Source organism: Schistocerca piceifrons, chromosome 3, assembly GCF_021461385.2.
Source record: "Schistocerca piceifrons isolate TAMUIC-IGC-003096 chromosome 3, iqSchPice1.1, whole genome shotgun sequence".
Taxonomy (NCBI): Eukaryota; Metazoa; Arthropoda; class Insecta; order Orthoptera; family Acrididae; genus Schistocerca; species Schistocerca piceifrons.
The window spans coordinates 170,524,300-170,549,950 of NC_060140.1; the positions used below are offsets into that span (position 1 = coordinate 170,524,300).

The following is a 25,651-nucleotide window of genomic DNA, read 5'->3' on the forward strand; positions in this document are numbered from 1 at the left end:
TAAACAATATGTAGAGCAAATTGAGATAATAATATAGTGTTATGAAAATCTACACAATACTGAACAACAAAATGGATGTAGGATAAGGAAACCTAAATTTGTTTCTACTGGGAAGGACCTTAATGAGAAGCAACACAACAAAAGTCCTGTCTCAGGGTAATTGTAAGATGACATTTATGTACACTTTCATGGAGCATTTGCAGTCATGGAAATTTATGGCTAGTTGGCATTGATAGAGTAGAAAAATGTTCTCTCGGAGCAATCCTAGGCATTTGCTATATCCTTTCTTCCAGATGTGCTGTTTCAGCCTGGCTGCATTTCCTCCACCCTGCCCCTCCCTCCCTATCCTTGCTCCTTCCCCACTGTCTCCTCCTTCTCCCCTCTCGGTATTCTGATTTATGTCGTCCTGGCTATGAACCTAGTTCCCTGTATTGCTTGTAATTTTGTTCCTCCTGCCTCTTCTTTCATCCTTTTTGGCGTTTAGGTCCCCACTTCAGATTTGACCTCCATTTCTAAATTTTCTGTTTTTAGGGTGAGCCATTTGAACTCCCTTCCTAATGTCTATGGTGTGGCTTTCCCTCTCCCCCCTTTCCTTCTCCTTTTCCTTCCCCACCATAGCCTCCTCCCAACCCGCTAGATCCCCAGCACTTGTAGCCAGTCCGTGCAGTGGGGCTGTTATGTACCCATCTGGCTGAGCCTCATGACACCACAGGGATCACACTACTGATACCAGAGCAGTTCGTTCCCCATATATGCCAGGGTGTGGTTGCTTGTATTCCCGGAGCATCGGAATTTCTGGCAATGGCCGCCATGCCAGGCAATTCTCACTGTGGCTGTATGGCGCCCATGGTGAGAGCCCCTGATTGGAGTGGGTTGTATCAGGACAGATCCTTGGTGCATGAAGCGTATAAAGCTGCAAAAATCTGACTGTTCTCAAGTGGCCGGATCATTGAATGCTGCTCCATGTGACCCAGCTGCCTTCACTTTCCTGTCTACACCCTGGGAGGAGGGCCAGGCTCACTGTCTTGGGATGAAACACTGTCCCTGCTACCTTGTCTGCACTAGGACGGAGGGGGACAAATTCACCACCATTAAGCCATTGTTTTATGTTGAGTTGAGGACAGGTTTGGTGAATTGGAGTATCTCAGTAGGATGCAGTTTTGCTCCCTGTTGATCAAAGCTTCTTCTGCCACCCAGTCTGCAGCTCTTCTTGCATGTGATTGTGTTGGTAATGTTCCAGTGTCTGTTGCTCTTCATCTGTCTCTGAATGTAGTCCAGGGAGTGATTTTTCATAGGGACCTCATTCTGCAAACTGATGAGGAACTCTGGGCTAATCTGGAGCGATGCGGCGTTCAGTGTGGCAGAAGGGTTGTAAAGGTAACTGCATGAAACTTGCGCCTTCATTCTGGCTTTCGAGGGAAATAACCTCCCAGAGAATGTCAAGGTTATGTGCCACAGATGTGATGCAAAGCCATACGTCCCACCACCCATGAGGTGCTTTCGGTGCTTGCATTTTGGGCATATGTTTTCCCTCTGTACAGCGGACCCTTTGTGTGGTGTCTGGGGACACCCAATCCATGAGGGAAGCCCCTTTGTTCCGCCACCCGTGTGTGTCAGTTGTCTTGACCGCCACTCACCAGATTGCCCTGCTTACAAGAAAGAAAAGAAGATCCAAGAGTACAAGTCCCTGGATTGCCTATCTTATGCTGACACTTGCCAAAAGTATGTTTGACTCCATGGAGTGTTGCTTTCTTCAACTTTTGCCTGTTATATCCTTTCCTCTTCTACCTCTTCCTTACCTCAGCTCCATCCCCTTCTCCCCTCCACTTCCCCCTCCCCCTCCCTTGCAGTTCCCAGGACCTCCCCCCCCCCCCATCTCTGGGAGCCACTCCCCCTCCCTCACCAAAGAAGTGCGCCTCTTCTTCGGCACCTGCCAGTGTGATGGGGCTCCCCTCCCCCTCAGGACCCCTCCCCCTGGTGTCTCTCAGGCTGGAAGCCTACTACCACAACTCAGCGTGAGACACATCATATGTGTGTCCCGTGGTTGCCCACACTCTTTCGGTTCTGGATCTTGATGATGCCTATTCTCCCTCTGTGCCCGGCCCTCCTCCACCTCTGAAAGAGAAGAAGAAGCAACTAAGTCCTAGGACAAGGCTCCTCCCTCCCCCAGTGTCCCTAGAGGTGCCATCTTCCCCCTCGCAACCTGAGTCTGAAATTTAATTTATGGATGTCACCCAGTCCTTGTCTGTGACAAACAATGGCCGAGTGACATGACCTCTGTCCTCCCCTCTGCTTCTTTATGTCTAATCTGGCCTCTCACCACATGGTAATCCAGTGTAATTACAACGGATACTATCATCACCTACTGGAAATGCCTCCTTTCCTCCTATTCTGTGTTCTGTCTTGTTCTTCAAGAAATGCACCTCTGTTATGACCACTCTCCAACATTTCATGGTTATTGGGCATTGTGTTGGAACCATGCTGGCTCCGAGATAGCATTTGGAGGAGCCTGTGCTTTGGTTCATGCTGATGTCTTTAGTGACTGGATCCCCCTTCGTACCAACCTGGAAACGATAGTGGGGGAAGCCAAGGCCATCCACACGAGTGCAGGAAAGGTTCTGCTGACGTTCTTATTTGATCAAGATGGCCTCCTTCTGATTCACTTTCTGCAGCACGGGACAACAGTGAATGCCCAGCATTACTCACAAACCTTGACCACCCTTTGCCAAGCGATCAAATCAAATCTCACCTGTGGGGTCATTCTGCTCTACGACAATGCATAGCCTCATATGACCAACACAGTCACGGCGTTCCTGCAGAAATTCAAATGGAAGGTTCTCGGTCACCTTCCGTACAGTCTTCACTTCTCTCCCTACGATTACGCCATTTTTTTAAAAAGGCGCTGAGGAGCAAACGAATCACCTCGGACTACGAAGTCCAGCTGTACATGCACAACTGGTTAACATCGCAGGCCCGGGAATTTTATGAGACAGCCATTCATCGTCTTGTGTCGCAGTGAGACAAGTGTCTCAACAGCCAGGGTCAATACTTCTAACATAGAGGTACGGTTTCTGCAATTATGCCTGCGGCTCGTTTCTTTTTGATTGCCCCTTATAGTTGTCCACGTCTGTAAGGCTGGGAAGAACCCAACATTTCTTGACAGCTATTGCCCGATTGGCCTGACAAACATACTTTGTACACTGCTTGAGAGGATGGTTAGCTTCCGATTTTGTTGGGTACATGAATTTCGGGGCATTTTGTCCCCGTATCAATTTGGCTTCTGGACAGAACGATCTCCAACTGACCATTTTCTCAGATTTGAAACAGCAACCTGATGGGCTCTTACTAACCATCATCACCTTGTCGCATTCTCCTTCAACCTCCATAAGGCATAAGACACAGTTTGAGCCCGTCATCACACTCTTCCTCATAGTCATCAATGAGCTTGTAGCCTCTGTTGGGCATCTGGTCATTCCAGCATTGTATGCCGACAATTTTTGCATCTGGTGCAGCTCCCACTAAGTAGCATCTGCTGAGCACTGGCTCCAAAGTGCCATCCGACGGGCCTCTGCATGGGCTGTATGCTTTGGCTTTCAGTTTTCTCCCTCCAAAATTTGCGTTATGGTTTTTTGTAATTGACCCGTAGTACACCCCGATCCAGAACTTAATTAGGCGACCAGCTCCTAGATGTTTTAGCAAAGTTCTGTTACTTGGGCCTTATTTTTGATAAAAAGCTGATGTGGCCGCCCCATATTTGTCACCTGAAGACTATATGCATACGGAAGCTTAATGCTCTCTGCCGTCTGGCCCTCACATAATGGGGTACATAAAAACTCTCTTTGTCCAAAAGTCGAACGACATCTGGTGCACTACTGCTATCAGGAATAAACTCTGCACAATCAAGGAGACTACTATGGTTTGGCACTCTTCCTTCTGCTCCTCTCAGAAGCCGTCCGCTGACTAATGCCATCTATGCATTGGCCATACCAGGCTGACCCAATATTTTCTTTCGTGTGTAGTCTTCGAGATTCCTTAATTTTAATATTAGCAGGCGATTCGCTTTCCTCTGTGAAAGTGGTTTTTATTTTCAGATATAAGAATTTGCTTCACTCCTGGAGCAGGGGCAGAGTGGTTGTGGTTGTGTGACAGCTCTTCGTGTTTACTCGGTCCACTTCCCCGTGGAAAGATCGCACTTTTTTCCAGTTTTTATGTTTTGTCTACCCATTTATGTCTTCTACTGTGTGTTTTAACATCTTTATTTCGTAATTTGTCTTCTCTGACTGGATCCTTCCACTTTCAATTGAGCCTCTCTTTTCTGTGAGTAAACTTAACAATCGCGAGATTGATGACCTCTCCGTCTGATCCCATAACCCCTCTCAATCAATCATTCAGTTACAGTGAACTTTGATTTTAAGTTCTATGATTTTATGTTCGTGATTCTACACCATAAACATGTAGCCCCTTTGAAAAACCCATAAGATCAGTGCTAAAATTTCCCTGATTTTACATTTCTTTCTAGTACAGTTTACCTCAGTTCTAACTTCTTGCTTGACTTTGTCCTGTTTTCTTGCTACTGATGTTTGATGTGACTGAACGAGTTACAAGTGGCTCAAAAGACAGATGGTTCACACCATGGGTTGTTATGGAGTTATGGGAATATTTTAGGCCATTGTGAGGGTGGGGTCGTGAGAGAGGAAATGTTGCATTAATCTATGATCGGTGTTGCCAATAGAACTTGCAATACTTAACTTCACCACGCAATTATGATACAACTACTGCTTGGTTGCAGCGGTAATGGAAAAAAAAGACAATCTATGCAAAGTGTTCCAGACCGAGCCAATACGTGATGAAGGGGGCAGCCACCACCTTTTCTTGTGCCACCTGTAACTTGGTCTTATCTTTTTGCATTTAATTCTGATGTAGTGTGTTCAGCAACAGTGTCAATCGTTTAAATTCAAACCCTGAGTCTCAAAGAATATGCTCAGTTATAACTGAGGAAATGTCGCCCATTTCCGTCTAGTGAACTCTTATTGGCTGGTGAATTGTTAAGTCACTCAATAGCCAGTGCAGTCACCACAGCATACTTGCCAACTGGATGTGTGGACGGGGAGTGGCCCTTCAACAATGGGAGTGAAGGTAGGGGTGAAAGCATTTTGTGAAGTGCCGAAAATATACTTTTTGTGCAGATGATGATGTGCTATGATGGAGATGTCATATGCAAATAGAACAAGGGTTTTGCGATAGTACATTTTAAAGACTTTCCTGTTCGTTTCACACCACACCCTGCAGATCATAAAGATTGGCAGCAGAGATAGAGGGCATGAAGCAAAACTGTGGCACCTGAACTTTCTTTCAAATTTACATTTTACACGGTGTAGAAAAATTCATTGAGCCGACTTCTAATAAGGTTGTAATGTCAGTTGGGGAAGTAAACTCATTTTTTCATGTCTCTGTTTCTCTCGTCAAGCCTAAAATAACACTTTAATGGTGGTGAGCATATGAAGTGCAGCTCATAAGAGAAGCATTAAGCAATAAAAGCAGTGGTGATAATAAAGTATGTCATTAAGCAGATGTCCACAGTTATAGTTTAACCACTTGGCTGCTGTGAGGTTTTTGGTTTAATTCTACACATTCATCAGTTTTTGCTTTTTTCTGGGTGAGCACAAAGGGTGATGTCTCAAAAAATGTGTGTTTTGAACTTATAATTTGTGGTCATAGCATGTCCAAAAATAGTTTGATTACCATTAACTCAGATACCAGTTTAAATTTTTTGATGAGTTTGTACTTGCTGTCACACATCTGTGATTTTTTAAGAACTGATGAAATTCATTACCACAAATTATTGTATAAGTGTTGTATTATAGTGCATTTAATTTCCTTCACTTACAGAGATTTTATACAAATTGTTGGAAATTATTGTGATTTTTAATCATATATGCCTATTACATGTGTTTTTTCTTATATTTTGAGGGGTTTTAATATTTTCCTTGATTACCGCATTTTTCTCAAATTTTGTGTTTTTAAGTCTGACGGCAGGTTCCACTGTATTTGTTTATAACTCATGCTAATACGTACCACATTTGTGTTATTCTTTACTATAATCTGTCACGACAGTGTGCATCAGTGTCAGGTATGTAATAAATGACAAAATAAATAAACACATGGATAAAAAAAACTTTGTTAAAATAACATGTCAAACTCCAGTATGTTGATGCATGATTGTTACAGCTGCAAGCCTATCTATAGACTTAGAAGTTCACAAATTATGAGACATCCACGGCTGAGACTCCTGATCGGGATAGCATATTGTACTGTAATTCCGGAAATCATTGCAACTTTTAACCCTCGAGCAGGTGCGCAGCTCTCTGTACACATGTAAAGAGTAGTTGGCTTTAGGCTGCCAAGGTAGACATGTGCAAGCAGAATCACAGTTTAAACTTAGTTTAATTAAACAATGTTAAAATAAAGTTACATAATATGAGCCAAAGCATTGTCGTGTTTAACAATAATGAAATAAACTTTCATTACATCACTCTGTTGCCACACAGACAGGTGTTACTGAGGCAGTAATGACCCACTTGAACCATTAAATAGTGCAATTGCATCAGATCTGAGCCAACCACTTATTTGATTACTAATTATCTCGCAGAAAACTGCCTATTGTGGAATTGTGCTCCTAGCTCGTAATCTGGGTCATTTTCTTGCACAGACTGTAAATTTTTTCCTCATCTAGCTCATTTTGTATTTTCTGTTACTGCTGCTCACTTTGTGCAACAACACAATTTTGTTTTAGCTGAAGAAATAATGAAGGAATATTGGCTTGCAATTGTGAAACAACAATGAAAATGTCCAAAACCACTTTATTTGTGGTTGGTGCACTCTGGACCCAGGCATGCCCACTCGAGGGTTAAAGTCTTTATGATTGAAAGCCACTGGCTGACACTGTGTCACATGGCAGCAACTGTAAGCGTTAGTCATGGCTCAGCATAGCATATGGTTTTTGATGTGCTACAGTCTCACAAGTCTCTGCAGGATTGGCGTTCAATAGGAGCTGTTGTACAGAATCACTGACAAGTTCATTCCAGAACACATGATCATCTTTGTCAATTAGGGAAAGGTGCTGTGTACCTTGAGAACAAAACCTGGATGCTCTACCACTAATCAGTAGTGAGAAGAGCAAATAAAGAATGACGCTGTTGCATGCCAACCAAAACAAAGACGTTCTGAACTCAACCACCAGCAAGAGAAGTTATGCTGAGCTTAATTTGGGCAAAGAAAGCATAACTGAGGAACAGTATGTGTTGTAAGGGACTCCTGTCTCTAGTGCTTTACACTTGCACCTTCTGAAAATTTTTCTTTGGCTTGCAATCAAAGTAAACAATGTGGACTTTTATCCATTGCTCAATATGGCCAGTGCAAATATTGTGATGATCATATTACTTGTATTTGGTGTGGCTTCTGTGTAAACTTTACTTGCGAAACTCTTCCCCAATCAATTTCCATAGTTTTGGACCACTCTAAGAAGGGCTGGGTGGCAAGGAGTTCCGTTCTGAAAAGGAAGTATGCCATGTGAAGTGCAAGTGCACTTTTTTCCTGTGGGATCTCAAGCACTTTATTAGTATTTGCAAACTTGCATTGAATGTGATGGAAATTATGATGAAAAAGGTACTGCTTTCTGCCATTTATGTACAGCAGAGAACATGTAAAATAATATTATCATTTTGGTTTTTATTTGATTCGCACTTGGTATTTGACAGTGTTGATTTATTTGAATGAGTTGTTAGTGAAGACAAGCACATAAACATAAAACAAAAATAGTTAATGCTACAGATGCAACAACAAAAAAGTGACGCACCTTTAAAATATTTCACTGAGGTAGATGCACCTGTAAACAGTACTACCAAGATATCCAACATATCACAAGAAGTTGAAAACCCCTAAGTTTGTGCTCAGACGGCATTCTTGCAGTTTTACTATGGAGGAATACAATTTTTATTACATGGATTGTTATGATAGCCTAAAGAAAATAAACAAATTGACTAAGAATGACAACACTGAGCCTCGGGAAACTAAAAGAACAAGAAAGAATGTTGTGTTTTTCTGATAATTTTTGAGGTAGTGTCATGTTTCAGTAAAAGAATCCAGCTCTGGAACATGACAAATGATTAGTAGTCTTTTTCACATCAAAAAATGGTATTTCGTAATGAAGCATATCAATTGCATAAAAAGTTATAAAGGTGACAACAGTTTGATTGCTATCAGAATTGTCAGTTGAAAATATACAAATTCTAAAGTATTTTCTCAAACATACATTTGGAAATGAAAACAGAATTATGGAATGCACAGCAGTGTTAAAGGTATAAGATAGCAGATAAACTGAAAGAACAAAGGCTATGTTAGTGGTATCACTATTAGTTTCAGACTAAATTTTTGTGGTTGAATAACCACGGCTATTAGGTACGATTAAACAAGTGCACCTTGTTCGTCGATTGTTTGCAGATACTGAGAGAGCGTGGAAATCATACATCTCAAGAAGAATAGCAGTGACTCATAACAAACGAGAATGGTTGTGAGTCTTATTCTTGCAAATATCAGTGTGAATCACTTCTTTGTTTCATTTACTGTCCATACTTACAGTATGGAATTTTTGAAATTAATGTGCATAACTTTTAGAAACAGGATCAGCTTTGTTTAGCAATTTGTTACAAACCAGTGGACCAACATAAACAGAACCTTAATATTAAACCATCACTATGCAGTATGTTACAATTAGTCATACTGAATATGGCAGATGTATATTTGATTATTTTGAGCTCTTATTTGGTAAAGATCATCTTTATATCAAAGGCTTCTGTGTCATTGAGGAACTCGGAACTTGCTTGGATGAAATTTGGGATACTGTAATAGGATCACAGTAATTGTTAGCATTTTAGGGCACAAAAAAAAATGCAATTGTAGAGCGCTTTTGGATGACCATTTCATTTGTTATGATCTCAGGAGAGTGCTGCTTCAGAATCAAGCCTTTGTCTGCTACGAATCAGTTTGGTTTAATGATAAATGCCCATTGTGGATATGAAGAAATGAGAAGTAACAGTAATACACTGTGGCTTTTTGTAGCGATACATAAGAGAGATTTAGTGGGTTGGTGATTATTTTCTCCTACGAACTTTGCTCTAAGTTACAAAACTTTATATAAATACAATTTAAAAATGGGTTGTAACTGAGGCTGTCAGTGATAGTGAGAAGCATCGAGAATATTAAAAATGTGATGGTGATGCAGCAAATGTTAAAAGTGTTCAGTTGTTTTTCTATCATAGCATTATCCCTCTTCAATCATCTGATGACTTTCCTGGCAATGGAAAACAGTGGAAGCACTAGAAGGTTGCATTTTCTATTGCAGTTAGTGCCTGGGTGAGTTGAAATAAGACGAACAAAGCAAGAACAGAAAAAGATCTATAAATAAATGTCACGCAGAATATAACAGTACATCTTCAAATAGAACTCACTAGGATGCTGCCAATTACTTCCTGCTTCCAATCATTTTCTGCGTAGATCCATCAACTTCAGTGCTTTTGCCACAACTTCATTATGTTTTATTATTTGTTCCTAATACATCAGGAATTCCTTGTGGTGCTACATACATCAGTTTGTAGACATTTCTCCGTAACTAAATCAGATCTTTGTTAAAACTGTGTAGTATATGTTGTACCATTAGTAATGAGTAACAACAAATGTTCTTTTTATTTCCTAAATTTTTCGTATCTCAGTCACATAAGTCAGTCTTATCTTCTACAGTGGTCTTCAAAAAGTCAAGATCCACAGATACTTGTGTGCATGACAGTTATCTGCTTTTCATTCACAACCATAGTCTTTTGTTTCCTTTCAGGTGTGCTACATTCCCCTACAGAGAATGTGTTTGATGTTTTATTTATTCCTTGGCTTCTTAGGTTTACATCAAATAACAATTTTTGCTTATAACTTTTTAATTGTTTTTCACTACGCATTTCGGGAGTGCCTTTCCATCGGGTTACATTTATTTATTTCATAATTCCTTGTGACAAGATGTAGATTCAGAATGATCCTGCTATACTTTCATTTGAATTCTTGAATGGCCCTCACCAACCATGGTAGTGCAGTGGTTAGCATGCTGGGGTTGCATTTTGGGAGGATGACAGTTCAAATCTGTGTCCGGCCATCCTGATTTAGGTTTTCCATTATTTCCCTAAATTGCTTAAGGCAAATGCTGGGATGGTTCCTTTGAAAGCGCACAGCCACTTTCATTCACCATCCTTCTCTAATTCAAGTTTGTGCTGAGTCTCTAATTACCTGTTGTCAATGAAATCATAATCTCCTCCCCCTTAAATGGTCCTCTAAATGCGTAGTGAAGAGCAAATAGGTATTTTTGATTGCATCTACTAATTTTCCTCTTACCGATTTGAAACAGCCTTAGCATTTAAATGCTTGGTGCTTTGTGGATGTTTTCATTGTAAAGCTCTAATAACTATAGCTGAAGTGACTGTGTACAATACTAAGTGTTTTCTGCTCATCAGTTGTGTCTTGCTCTGAAAAATCTGCTGGTCATCACTAACGTGCCTGACATCACCACCATGTGTTTTAATATCTTAATTTATTTGTATTTAAGCTTTAATTAGTCTAAAAAAATATGTTGCTGATGTCTGTGCATATGACCGTTTCGGCTGTTTTGTCGTAATTGTTTACATTGTACTATGAAGGATATATTGAAAGTTTTGTAAGTAACATGAAATTCTTCAATTTTTACTTTTCTTAATTAACTAATCAAATATACAAAATTTCTGAAGGTGTGTTGCAGTACATATGTGATTATCACTTACGTAGAAAATGTTACTACTGTTTCAGGTGGATACAAGCGCCAAGCCCTGAGAAAGTTATGCGGGAAAAGTTGGAAGGAGTGGAAGATAGTTGTTCAGCAGATCTTATCACAACTATTTCATCAAAAGTTAGTCATAAAGAGTGGAAATTTGTGCTCCACACAAACCAAAGGCTCCATGTCATTGCCCTGCTGCAAGATGCCCACCGAAATCATTTCTCCATCAGGTTGGTGTCTCAAGTGTTCTTAAAACAGTAGCTATGTATGAAAAAATCCTAGATAGTCTCATATGAAGCAGTTGATTTTATTATGCAGAAAATTTTTGGTGCTTTACTAGGAAATGTGCAAGGCATTGTTCATTTATTAGTATGACATTTTCTTTCATAAAGTGTGCTTTTTATTTATTTTCAGGAATATTTCAACTAAGGAAAGAGATGGGAAGCAAGTTGGGGAGTGGGTACCCACAAATGATCAAGAATGGACGGCAGGGCCTTTGCCAGACAACAGTGATTTTCAACAGCTGGAACATAGTATCATTATTGCGTTTGCCACTGATATTTATGGCACATTTCGGCAGTCTGTTGTATTTGACCTAGGGGGTGAGCCAGTGTTGGTGCGCCATCTGTGTGTTGATGTTGTACCAGTAACGGATGTTGATAGAGTACGTGAAGTACGACACGAAATTGTACTGAAGTCTGCAGAGCGCTGGGATTCCAGCAATTCCACGATAATAAAATTTGAACATCCATCAGGAAATAATAATGATGAACATGATGATGGAGACAGTGTTCCTTCTGATGATGGTGAGCGTGAACGAGATTTATTGAGCGCATATCCTAGCCCCCGGGCTGATACGTTCACTATAACACAGTCAACATTAACGGAAAAGAAGTTAACACGAAACAATTACAGAGCACGCATGCATGAACTGCTGTGTGTCGAGGAAATGGCACGCTATGAGCAGGTTTGTTGTCAGTACTAATTTTAAAAAGGATTCTGTATTAGAATATTTTAAATACATTGTGCTGCTTTGAAACAACCTAATATACTGGTGAGCTGTTGTTGAAATCTAGATCTTGGCAGGTCTTAGAAGCATGATATTAGTGTTAGATATTTTTATAAAAAAATATCAGTTATTTTTGCATAGGGGTTTTTCTTTTTAATGTACAAAAGGAATGGAATGGCTCTACATTGCAGCTGAGAGTAGATAAGCAGTTTTCCAAACCTTCAAGATGAAAATTACACAAATGGCAAAGAATCTTTAACTGAGTACTGTGAGTTAAGGAACTAATGGTCTGACATGAATGATAAATTTCTGTTTGACATAAACAACTAGCACACTGTAGAAAAACTTGAACACTTAGTAACACTTTGTAGTGCTACCCTACTCTCAGTGTTTGTATTACAACATAATTCATTGACAGAACTGAACTCGAGGTTTAAAATCAATTCGCCTAATTACCTACACACATTGTTTATGATAAAGATGTAATTTCTGTTCCACCAGTAATCTCCTTACAGTGTTCTTCAAACTGTGAACTTCATGGGAAGTTAATGGATGCCTATTGAAGAATCTTCTCCCACACAATCCAACACCAGCTCCTCAGATTTCTTCTGTTTGAAAAGCTGGGTATTGAGAATCTTGGCCAGCTCTGTGTAGCTTAAATGACCAAGTTTCTTATAAGTTCCATTTCAATGTGATATATTCCTTCCTATTAGGATGACTCCTGCACGTAAAAAAAGTGTGTTGATATTTCATCCTTGTGCACCATACATGAAATGCATGTCCGAAATTCCATCAGCTTGTTCCTTATTTCAAAATTTTCAGTTTAGAGTGCTTTACCATTTGTATAGCTTAACCCTACCAGCTCAGAATACCATGGGATACCATATTTGTGCAAGACAAAAGGCACCCCCCCCCCACCCCCCACCCCTACCCCAATACATCTACAGTATGCAGAAAAGTGTTGTTGTACATAGAGTATTTCTAGTGTTTTGCAGCCTATGTGGCCTGGCCGAGCGGTTCTAGGCACTACAGTCTGGAACCACGCGACTGCTACAGTTGCAGGTTCGAATCCTGCCTCGGGCATGGATGTGTGTGATGTCCTTACGTTAGTTAGGTTTAAGTAGTTCTAAGTTCTAGGGGACTGATGACCTCAGATGTTAAGTCCCATAATACTCAGAGCCATTGCAGTGTGAGGCACCAAATATGCAAAAGATGATCTGTTTCCTGGCATGTTTTCTGCTGCCTATACAAGCTACTACTTGAGAGCTCCTGGCAGTTATTTTACAAATGCTGATCAGTTAGTCTCATTGTTGGGACTACTCAGAAGAATATTGTCATCAGATGAGATAAACTCTGTGATTTTACAGATTGTGGTGTGGAATATTAGAAACTTGTACTTGGTTAGGTAAATTAGAGAATTTGAAAAGAGAAATGGATAGATTGAAGTTTATGTAAGTTGAATTAATGAAGTGCAGTGGCAGGTAGAATAGGAATTCTCGCCGTTGAGTACTGGGTTATCAACACTAAATCAGAGAAATGTAGGATTGGGACTAATAATAAATAAGAAAATAGAAATGTGTATGTAGTACTATGAACATCATAGTGAACACATTTTCATAGTAAAGATAAATACAAAGCCAAAAATCCACCACAGTAATACAAATTATAAGCAGTAAGCTCTGTGTGTCAGTTGTATATAAGGCCTTTGGATGACAAAGATTGAAGAAAAATGTATGATGAGATAAATGAAATCATACAGATCATTAAGTGAGATAAAAATGTAATGTTGATGGGGCACTGGCAAGAACAAAAGACCCAGAGAAATCATTGGGCTATGCAAGAGACACTGAATATAATTGACAAAATGAGAAAATACAAAAAAGTATTGCAGATGAAGCAGGCACAAAGGAATACAGATGCCTCAAGGTAATGAGATCGACAGAAAGTGCAAAATGGCAAAGCAGGCATATCTAGAGGAGAAATACAAAGGTGTAGAAGCCTGCTTGAAATCTCTGGAGAAAAGAGAAGGAGCTGTATGAATATCAAGAGGTCAGATAGCAAGCCAGTACTAACAAGATAAACTCGTCACAGCTGCCTCAGTGTTCGTGGTAAGAGGGCCCAGTGGACAGCCTGTCAAAAACTGAACACAGATCAAACATGAAAACAGGAAGAATGTGTACTGGACTGTGAAGAAGAAGAAGAAGAAGAAGAAGAAGAAGAAAGGCAAAATAGAAATGGTCCGAGAACAATAAGTGCAAGATAGAACAGTTCCTAAGAGAAATGGTGTTCTGGTTAAGTGGTTACGGTGTTGGGCTGCCAAATGGGGGAGCTGTGTTCAAACCTCCTTCGCACCCTCTCTCTCTCTCTCTCTCTCTCTCCCTCCCTCCCTCCCTCCCTCCCTCCCTCCCTCCCCCCCCCCCCCTCCTTTAAAAAAAAAAAAAAAAAAAGATTTGTGCCTGTGTCATGTTGTAATGACAGTTCGCAACAGCGAGGTGTCAGGTAGGGACCTATGACAGTTGATTCTGCACAACTATTCTATTAGCAGCCGAAAGGAAGTAGCTTTAGAATGGGAACTGCAAATGTTTTATGACATAGCAATAAGTCAACTGAATCCTCCACTGAAAAACACGTCTAGTGTGTCATACATGGCACTAGTGACAGTACGTGTATCATATGATAGGAATCTCTTATCGACACACCTAATTTGTATGACTGGTGAGTGAGATATGGGTCCTTGCCCACTGTAGGTGTTCATGTGAATGTGAATGTGATCACTCCCAAGGAAATGATGAAAACATAATAGTTTATAATAGAGGGAAACATTCCAATGTGCGTGTGTGTGTGTGTGTGTGTGTGTGTGTGTGTGTGTGTGTGTGTGTGTGTGTGTGTTTGCGAGTGTTTACCTGTAATTTTTCCCCCCTAAGGTAAGTCTTTCTGCTTCCTGGACTGGAATGACTCCTTACCCTCTCCCTTAAAACCCACATCCTTTCGTCTTTCCCTCTCCTTCCCTCTTTCCTGATGAAGCAACCAGGGATTGCGAATAGCTTGAATATTGGTGTGTGTGTTTGTGTTTTTTATTGTGTCTATCAACATACCAACGCTTTGTCATTTGGTAAGTTAAAACATAATAGTTTGTTACATAAGCTGCAACAGATGAATGCAACAGTTTCACAATCACATAGTTTCTATGTGCTCTATCAAAACACACATTTTTAACATTTTTAAAGCTGCATTCTGTTTTGGAAGTCTCAACTCTTGATTTCCTTTGTTTTTAACATAGTTCACACCTGTTTATGTGTTGTTTTCATTTCTGTGAGATGTCTATGTGGTGTCTCACCTGCTCTCACTATTCACCAAGCTTACTTGTGATGGTAATGTATTCTTACCACATGACTCATATTCTATAACTGGTGTATAGTATGACAACTGCCAAGACTACAAAAAAAGAACAAACATTGCAGTGAGCGGACAGACAATTCATAATGTTGTGAGAAATTAAAAATAAAAAATAAATCCCACGAGGGAGCTTTGAATGTGGCTCGCCCGTTAGGCATTCCAACACCATCACTTACTCATGACGTCATTGCTATCGAAGGTTGCTCTTTATTGCATTTCTTGTTCTTGGACCATTCACTGTTTCCATTTTGCTTTTTTTCACAGTTTAGTACAATTTCTTCCTGTTCTCATGCTTGATCTGTGTTCAGTTTTTGACGGACTATCCTCTGGGCCATCTTACCACTAAATCTAAGGGGGTTTCAGTGGGGAGTTTCCCTTGTAAGCCAAAAAGAGAAGGCTGAAAGATGGCAGAAATGTTTAGAGGATCTATGCAAGGGAAATGAACTTGAAGACAGTATTAGAGAAGAGGAAGTAAATGAAGAGATGGGAGAACTAATATCGCAAAAAGAATTTAACAGAGCACTGAAAGACATAAGTCAAAACTAGGCACCTGCAGCAAACTACATTCCCTCAGAACTCTTGAGATCCTTGGGAGCACCAGTTATGACAAAAGTATCCCACATGGTATGTATCAAAGAAGAGGAAGAAATAAAAACTATAAGGTTTGCCGTTGACATAGTATTTCTATCAAAGACTGGCAAACCAGACTTCAGGATGTAATAATACTAATTCTGAAGTAGGTGCATACTGATCGGTGTGAATATTAACTGAACTATCCATTTAAAAAGTCGTGGTTACAAAATACTAACATGAATTATTTACAAAGTCCTTGTGAAAGATCTGTTTGGGTTCCACAGAAATGTAGGAACATGCGAATCAATACTGAACCTAAGACTTATTTTGAAACATACGATGAAAAAAGGTAAAGCTATGTCTGTATATTCAAAGAAAGCTTTTGACAGTGATGACTGGAGTACACTGTTCAAAATTCTAAAGGTAGTCTGAATAAAATAGAGGAGTAAAATGTTATCTACAACTTGTACAGGGTACAGCTGTAGAGCTGAGGAATGTGAAAGTGAGGCAGTAGTAGAGAAGCGAGTGAGACAGAGTTGTGGCCTATCTCCCATGTTATTCAGTCTGTACACTGAGGCATTGCATTTCTATCAGATATAGGAAAGAACTTGGAAGATCAGTTGAATGTAATGGATAAATTCTTGAAAACTTCCCATTGTTTGTATGTATAAGACAGGGACAGGTTATAGGTATAACATCATTGCAATAAAACTATTAGTGTTGTTTTCTAAATACGGACATAGACTGCAGAAATTACGATTTTGCTGCAGTTTACTTGGTCTCCATAATGAGAAGTTTTTCATCATATGAATAGATTAGATTACATAACAGATCTTTCTCTTGACATACACAGAGAACCTGTATGAAGATAGATCAGAATTTTCCAAATAGAGCAGGAGTAGGCACATCATAAATGATGATTAACAGCAAAGGTTCCAGGCAAAGCTCTTCTTGGGAGAACTAACAAATCCTCCTCCACCTGCCCCTCTTCTCTCTCTCTCTCTCTCTCTCTCTCTCTCTCTCTCTCTGTGTCTCTCTCTCTCTCTCCCTCCCTCTCCCTCTCTCTGTTTTGTGGCATTGGAGGCTAAACATATTGTTGTGGAACTTCAGATTCCATTTTCTGGAAACACACATGAGAAGGTGTTTTTATTAGTAGAGTAGAAACAGGCGGATCACTCACAGTTTTTGCCCTCACCTGGCTGACATCTAACAGGGTATCCTCTTATGACCTTATAATACCACACCTACACTTTGTAAGTGATAATATTAAATGGAAACTGGGCATAGCAAGGAAGGTATTTCTGAAAAAAAGAGCTTGTTAATATTGAATATAAATTTAAGTGTTAGGAAGTTTTTTCTGTAGATATTTGCCTGGAGTATACCGTTGTACAGAAGTGATATATGGGCGATAAGCCATTCATACAAAAGGAGAACAGAAGCTTTTGAAATGTGGTGTTATAGAAGAACCCTGAAGATTAAATGATAGGTTGTGTAACTAATGAGGAATTATTGAATCAGATTGGAGAACAAAGATATGTATGCCACAATGTGACCAAAAGACTGAATTGGCTGATAGGACATATTCTGAGGAATTGTCAGTGTGGTATTTAATGGGAGTGTGAGAGGTAAAAATTGTAGAGGGGGAGCCAAGGACATATACAGTAAGCAAGTTCAAATGGATATAAGCTGCAAAAAATATTTGGAGATGAAGAGGTTTGCACAGGATAATCTAGTGTGGAGATACATCAGACTAATCTTCGGACCACAGTCCATGATAGCAACATTAAAAAAAAACTACTGAAATATGAAGCATTGACTTATTTGTTTGATTGTCTTGTCATATTTTCATGTTTGTTGTGTTTGTATTTATATTCTATTTTAATATAGTTACATAAAATTCAAATAGAAGCAACATGTAGAAAATGAACACAGGCAACCACTCTTCTATAGATAAATTGCTGGTTGATACATACCATTGCTGGAGTAGGAGTGACAGTCAGAAACTAGTGCAATTACCAGTTTTTAAAGTATGCCCATGGGTAAAATTTATTTGAATCTCATGGTGTGGTGTTGTGGTCTTCAGTCCAGAGACTGGCGTGATGCAGCTCTCCATGCTATTCTATCCTGTGCAAGCCTCTTCATCTGCAACCTACATCCCTCTGAATCTGCTTACTGTATTCATCCCTTGGTCTCCCTCTACGATTTTTAACCCCTACGCTCCCCCAGTATTTAGTTGGTGATTCCCTGATGTCTCAGAATGTGTCGTACCAACCTATCCCTTCTTTTATTCAGGTTGTATGACAGATTTCTCTTCTCCCCATTTATAGTCAGTATCTCCTCATTAGTTATGTGATAGACCCATCTGATCTTTAGCATTCTTCTTTAGCACCACACTTGAAGAGCTTCTATTCTCTTCTTGTCTAAAATGTTTATTGTCCATATGTCACTTCCAAACATGGCAACACTCCATACAAAAACTTTCAGAAAGGACTTCCTGACACTACAATCTATACTCAATGTTAACAAATTTCTCTTCTTCAGAAACACTTTTCTTGCCGCTGCCAGTCTACCTTTTATATCCTCTCTATTTCAAACGTCATCCTTTATTTTGCTTCCCAAATAACAAAACTCATTTACTACTTTAAGAGTCTCATTTCCTAACCTAATTCCTTCAGCATCACCTGATTTAATTCAACTACATTTCATTATCCTCATTTTGCTCTTGTTGATGTTTATCTTATATCCTCGTTTCAAGATACTATTCATTCCATTCAGCTGCTCTTCCAAGTCCTTTGCTGTCTCTGACAGAATTACAATCTCATTGGCAAACTTCAAAGTTTTTATTTCTTCTCCCTCGACCTTAATTCCTAATCCAAATATTTCTTTTGTTTTGTTTACAGCTTGCTCAGTATACAGATTGAATAATATCGGGGATATGCTACAACCCTGTCTCACTCGCTTCTCAGCCACTACTTCCCTTTTGTGCCCTTCGACTCTTACAGCTGTCATCTGGTTTCTGTATGAATTATAAATAGCCTTTTGTTCCCTGTATTTTAGCTCTGCCACCCTGAGAATTTGAAGGAGAGTGTTCCAGACAACAGTATCAAAAGCTTTCTCTAAGTCTACAGGTGCTATAAACGTAGGTTTGCCTTTCCTTAACCTATCTTCTATGAGAAGTTGGAGGGTCAGTGCTGCCTCGTGTGTTCCTACATTTCTCTGGAATCCAAACTGGTCTTCCCTGAGGTCGGCTTCTACGCTTTTCCATTCTTTTGTAAAGGATTCATGATAGTATTTTGCAGCTGTGACTTATTAAACTGATAGTTCAATAATTTTCACACCTGTCAGCACCTGCTTTCTTTGGAATTGGGATTATTATATTTTTCTTGAAGTCTGAGGGTATTTCACGTATCTCGTGCATCTTGCTCACTAGTTTTGTCATGGCTGGCTCTCCCAAGGCTATCAGTAGCTCTAACGATTTTTGTCTACTCCTGAGACCTTGTTTCGACTGAAGTCTTTCAGTGATTTGTCAAATTCTTCACGCAGTTTCATATCCTTCTTCCTCTATGCCCTCTTCCATTTCCATAATATATATATATATATATATATATATATATATATATATATATATATATATATATATATATATATATAATAGAGGGAAACATTCCACGTGGGAAAAATTGTATATAAAAACAAAGATGAGGTGACTTACCAAACGAAAGTGCTGGCAGGTCAATAGACACACAAACAAACACAAACATACACACAAAATTCAAGCTTTCGCAACAAACTGTTGCCTCATCAGGAAAGAGGGAAGGAGAGGGGAAGACGAAAGGAAGTGGGTTTTAAGGGAGAGGGTAAGGAGTCATTCCAATCCCGGGAGCGGAAAGACTTACCTTAGGGGGAAAAAAGGACAGGTATACACTCGCACTCACGCACATAGCCATCCACACATACAGACACAAGCAGACATATTTAAAAGACAAAGAGTTTGGGCAGAGATGTCGGTTGAGGCAGAAGTGTAGAGGCAAAGAAGTTGTTGAAAGACAGGTGAGGTATGAGTGGCGGCAACTTGAAATTAGCGGAGATTGAGGCCTGGCGGATGACGAGAAGAGAGGATATACTGAAGGGCAAGTTCCACCAACCTATCCGAAATCCGGAGATGGGAACTTGCCCTTCAGTATATCCTCTCTTCTCGTCATCCGCCAGGCCTCAATCTCCGCTAATTTCAAGTTGCCGCCACTCATACCTCACCTGTCTTTCAACAACTTCTTTGCCTCTACACTTCTGCCTCAACTGACATCTCTGCCCAAACTCTTTGTCTTTTAAATATGTCTGCTTGTGTCTGTATGTGTGGATGGATATGTGCGTGAGTGCGAGTGTATACCTGTCCTTTTTTCCCCCTAAGGTAAGTCTTTCCGCTCCCGGGATTGGAATGACTCCTTACCCTCTCCCTTAAAACCCACTTCCTTTCGTCTTCCCCTCTCCTTCCCTCTTTCCTGATGAGGCAACAGTTTGTTGCGAAAGCTTGAATTTTGTGTGTATGTTTGTGTTTGTTTGTGTGTCTATTGACCTGCCAGCACTTTCGTTCGGTAAGTCACCTCATCTTTGTTTTTATATATATACTCCTTCCACCTTTCTGCTTTCCCTTCTTTGCTTCGGACTGGTTTCCCATATGAGCTCTTGCTAGTCGTACAGGTGGTTGTCTTTTCTCTGAAACTGTCTTTAATTTTCCTGTAGGCAGTATGTACCTTGCCCCTTGTAATATATGCTTCTACATCATAACATTTGCCCTCTAGTCGTTCCTGCTTAGCCAATTAGCACTTCCTGTCGATTTCATTTTTTAGACATTTGTATTCCCTTTCACCCACTTCATTTATTGCATTTTTATATTTTCTCCTTTCATCGACTAAATTCAATATCTCTTGTGTTACCCAAGGATTTCTGCTCCCAAGGATTTCTACTAGAACTCGTCTTTTTACCTACTAGATCGTCTGGTTCCTTCACTATTTCACCTTTCAAAGCTACCCATTCTTGGTGAATAAAATTCTTCAGGGTTTGTGACTGCACTGTCAACTATAAAATTCTTCTTCTACCGTATTTCTTTCCTCTGTTCTTGCCAATTGTTCCCCAGTGCTCCCTCTGAAACCCTCTACAACCTCTGGTTCTTCCAATTTTTTCCAGGTCCCATCTCCTTAAATTTCTGCCTTTTTGCAATTTCTTCAGTTTTAATCTGCAGTTCATAACTAATAAATTATGGTCCACATCTGCCCCAGGAAATGTCTTACAATTTAAAACCTGGTTCCAAAATCTATGTTTTGCTATAATATAATCAATCTTAATACCTTCTGGTGTCTCCAGGTGTCTTGCACATATACAGCCTTCTCTCGTGAGTCTTAAAGCAAGTTTTTGCTATGATTAAATTATGCTCCATGCAAAATTCCACCAGGTGGCTTCCTCTTTCACACCTTTTGCCCAGTCCATTTTCACCTACTGCTTTTTCTTCTCTTCTTTTTCCTGCTATCGAATTCCAGTCCCTCTTGACTATTAAATTTTTAGCTCCCTTAACTGTCTAAATAATTTCTTTTGTCTCAACATACATTTTCTCAATCTCCTCCTCATCTGTGGAGCTAGTTGTCATATAAACTAGGACTACCATGGCGGATGTGGGCTTCATGTCTATCTTGGCTGCAATACTGTGTTCACTGTGCTGTCCGTAATACCTTATCCGCATTCCTATCTTTTTACTCATTATTAAACATACTCCTGCATTACCCCTATTTGATTTTGTATTAATGACCCTGTATTCACCTGACCCAAAGTCCTGTTCCTCCTGGCACCGAACTTCACTAATTTGCAATGTACCTAGCTTTACTCTATCCATTTCCCTTTTTAAGTTTTCTAACCTACCTGCCCGATTAAGGAATCTGACATTCCACGCTCCGATCTGTATAACGCCTGTTTTGTTTCTCCTGATAACTACATCCTCATGAGTAGTCCCCACCCAGAGATTGTAATGGGGGCTATTTTACCTTTGGAATATTGTACCCAAGATGATGCCATCGTCATGTAACCATACGGTAGAGCTGCATGCTCTCAGCAAAAATTATGGCTGTAGTTTCCCCTTGCTTTCAGCCGTTCGCAGTACCGGCACAGCAGGGTGTTTTGGTTGATGTTAGAAGGCCACATCAGTCAATCATCCAGACTGTTGCCCCTGCAACTACTGAAAAGACTGCTGCACCTCTTCAGGGACCATGCATTTGGCTGGCCTTCCAACAGATACCCATCTGTTGTGGTTGCACCTATGGAGCAGCTGTCTGTATTCTGTATTGCTGAGGCACGCAGGCCGCCTCACCAATGCCAGGGTCAATGGTTGACAAGGGGGGGTCATACTTATATTAAATATCTTCATTGTTTTGGTTCACATGTGTTGTAAGTCTCTTGTGTGTTTTTTTTATGCATGTCCACACATTTTCATTGTGTATTGTTATGTTGCTTTTGCATTCTGCCATCTCTTGCTCTAATTGTTCCTTGGTATCTTGGTATCTCCTGTTTCACATGATGATGTTAAACCTAAATGATCTCATACTGTTACATTTTATTTCTTTTAAATAAAATAAATTTAAACATTATTTCTTTTAAATAAAATTAGTCTTTTCTGCAGTAACAAATGCCTCTTGTATATTATTTATGAATTAATGATATTTTCTTTCATGATGACATTCTAGGTGGCATTATACAATTTGACAGCAAAGCTTCACTTGGCAAGTTGCTATTTGCTTGCTCCTAGTGGTACATCAGCAAGTACAGCTAAGTATGCACGGCCTGGAGAATTATTTGCTGTTTTGAACCTTGGAAAAGATGTTTCTGAGGACACATCTGCTGGACGATTGATTCTGAATAACTGCACCACAGTACTGCTCTCTGTAACTGGATCAGGTAATATTTATAATAGTTTTTATGTGATTATATTATTTCAAAAGTATTTTCAGTGTTCACTGTTTGTGATAGATTGAACTATGGAGTTCAAGGATAAAATTTTTACTTGCTGCTGCACGTTGATCAAGTACAGGCAGTCATAATGCTAACCTCAGTTAATGTCTCACTTGCAAAAGTATCACCTGTACAGTAACAGTCCAGATGGGTTGTTCTGTGTGTGAAGTGATGAGGGAGACAGAGAGAATACCTTTTATTTTCTGTTTCCTTTATTAACAATAGTTTCTTTTTGTGGTTTGTTTTTTTGTGGTTGGTGTTATATTTTATATACAAATTTTGAATTTTAGAAGTAATTGTTTCAGTTGACAAGAGAAATAAATAGCAGCTCTAGATTCTTTCAGGCTTCTAGCTATCCCTCACGACTTTTGAGTGTGTACTGCTTTAGTCTGCATAGGCAATTCTTCTCAAGCCCTAACAGTACAGTGACTGTCTCTCCTTCTCTCTCCCTCCCCCTCGCTCTCTCCCTCCCCCTCGCTCTCTCCCTCCCCCTCGCTCTCTCCCTCCCCCTCGCTCTCTCCCTCCCCCTCGCTCTCTCCCTCCCCCTCGCTCTCTCCCTCCCCCTCGCTCTCTCCCTCCCCCTCGCTCTCTCCCTCCCCCTCGCTCTCTCCCTCCCCCTCGCTCTCTCCCTCCCCCTCGCTCTCTCCCTCCCCCTCGCTCTCTCCCTCCCCCTCGCTCTCTCCCTCCCCCTCGCTCTCTCCCTCCCCCTCGCTCTCTCCCTCCCCCTCGCTCTCTCCCTCCCCCTCGCTCTCTCCCTCCCCCTCGCTCTCTCCCTCCCCCTCGCTCTCTCCCTCCCCCTCGCTCTCCCCCTCCCCCTCGCTCTCCCCCTCCCCCTCGCTCTCCCCCTCCCCCTCGCTCTCCCCCTCCCCCTCGCTCTCCCCTTCCCCCTCGCTCTCCCCCTCCCCCTCGCTCTCCCCCTCCCCCTCGCCCTCTCCCTCCCCCTCGCCCTCCCCCTCCCCTTCGCCCTCTCCCTCCCCCTCGCTCTCTCTCCCTCCCCCCCATCCCCAAGAGAAATAAATAGCAGCTCTAGATTCTTTCAGGCTTCTAGCTATCCCTCACGACTTTTGAGTGTGTACTGCTTTAGTCTGCATAGGCAATTCTTCTCAAGCCCTAACAGTTCAGTGACTGTCTCTCCCTCTCTCCCTCCTCTCTCCCTCCTCTCTCCCTCCTCTCCCCCCCTCTCTCCCCCCCTCTCTCCCCCCCTCTCTCCCCCCCTCTCTCCCCCCCTCTCTCCCCCCCTCTCTCCCCCCCTCTCCCCCCTCTCTCCCCCCTCTCTCCCCCCTCTCCCCCCTCTCTCCCCCCTCTCTCCCCCCTCTCTCCCCCCCTCTCTCCCCCCTCTCTCCCCCCTCTCTCCCCCCCTCTCTCCCCCCCTCTCTCCCCCCTCTCTCCCCCCTCTCTCCTCACCTCTCTCCCCCCCTCTCTCCCCCCCTCTCTCCCCCCTCTCTCCCCCCTCTCTCCCCCCCTCTCTCCCCCCTCTCTCCCCCCCTCTCTCCCCCCCTCTCCCCCCCCTCTCTCCCCCTATCTCCCCCCCTCTCTCCCCCCCTCTCTCCGCCCCTCTCTCCCCCCTCTCTCCCCCCCTCTCTCCGCCCCTCTCTCCCCCCTCTCTCCCCCCTCTCTCCCCCCTCTCCTCCCTCTCTCCCCCCTCTCTCCCCCCTCTCTCTCCCCCCTCTCGCTCCCCCCCTCTCTCCCCCCTCTCTCTCCCCCCTCTCTCCCCCCTCTCTCCCCCCCTCTCTCCCCCCTCTCTCTCCCCCCTCTCTCTCCCCCCTCTCTCTCCCCCCTCTCTCTCCCCCCTCTCTCTCCCCTCTCTCTCCCCTCTCTCTCCCCTCTCTCTCCCCCCTCTCCCCCTCTCCCCCTCTCCCCCTCTCCCACCTCTCCCCCCTCTCCCCCTCTCCTACCTCTCTCCCCCCTCCCTCCCCCTCTCCCCTCCCTCCTCCTCTCCCCTCCCTCCTCCTCTCCCCTCCCTCCCCCTCTCCCCCTCCGTCCCCCTCTCCCCCTCCCTCCCCCTCTCCCTCCCCCTCCCCCCTCCCTCCCCCTCTCCCTCCCCCTCTCCCTCCCCCTCTCCCCCTCCCTCCCCCCTCTCTCCCCCTCCTTCCCCTCTCTCTCCCCCTCTCCCCTCTCTCTTCCCCCTCTCCCCCTGTCCCCTCTCTTCCCCCTCTCTCCCCCTCTCTCCCCCCACTCTCCCCCTCTCTTCCCCCCTCTCTCCTCCTCTCTCCCCCTCTCCCCCCTCTCCCTCCCTCTCCCCCCCTCTCTGTAATGAGATTGTCACCTTTCACAGTCCTCATTTTGCTGCTGCTCCTGAGAACCAACCATCTCCCGCTCTCATTACGTTTCCAACCCTCCGTGCTGCCGACATCTCAAGCGGTGCATATGCTCTGGAGCAACTGGGAAATCCAGGAAAACCCCGGTTTTTTTTTCATCCTGGAGAAACTAGGAAAAATTTGTAATTTTGACTGTTAAGAACTGATACTCTAACAAGGAACATTGCTGTTTCCCACAAATGCAGAGCAATAATGCAGCAGTAATACATGAGTGAGAACAAAAAGAAAACTTAAGTTGGAAAGGAAATGCACCATTTACAACAGCAAAATGCAGTGCCCACACAAGTGTTTGCCAACAGCAAAATGTGTTGAAGGCCTTAGGGCGAAGACTATGCAGTATGTCACAACAACGAACTGCTTCCAATGAGTGTGACGTCGCAATCGTTTGCATTAAGTTCATTCGAGTATGTGCCAGCTGGCTCATGCGCATTCACAGTTGAGTCACGCATGAGCTGTATCTTCTCCTGCCACTGGCTACTTGATGTGTGGCTGTTACGTGATTTTGCTGTTTCCTCT

The 25,651-nt window shown here is 42.1% G+C and overlaps 1 protein-coding gene across 1 annotated transcript in view; it reads left to right on the top strand.

Moving 5' to 3' along the window:
- LOC124789405 (probable helicase with zinc finger domain) overlaps positions 1–25,651 on the top strand; it is a 150,668-nt gene that overhangs the window by 26,303 nt on the left and 98,714 nt on the right. The window contains exons 3-5 of the mRNA XM_047256748.1: positions 10,879–11,076; positions 11,261–11,813; positions 22,553–22,763. Coding sequence (XP_047112704.1) covers positions 10,879–11,076; positions 11,261–11,813; positions 22,553–22,763 — 962 coding nt within the window. The remainder of the gene's footprint in view (positions 1–10,878; positions 11,077–11,260; positions 11,814–22,552; positions 22,764–25,651) is intronic.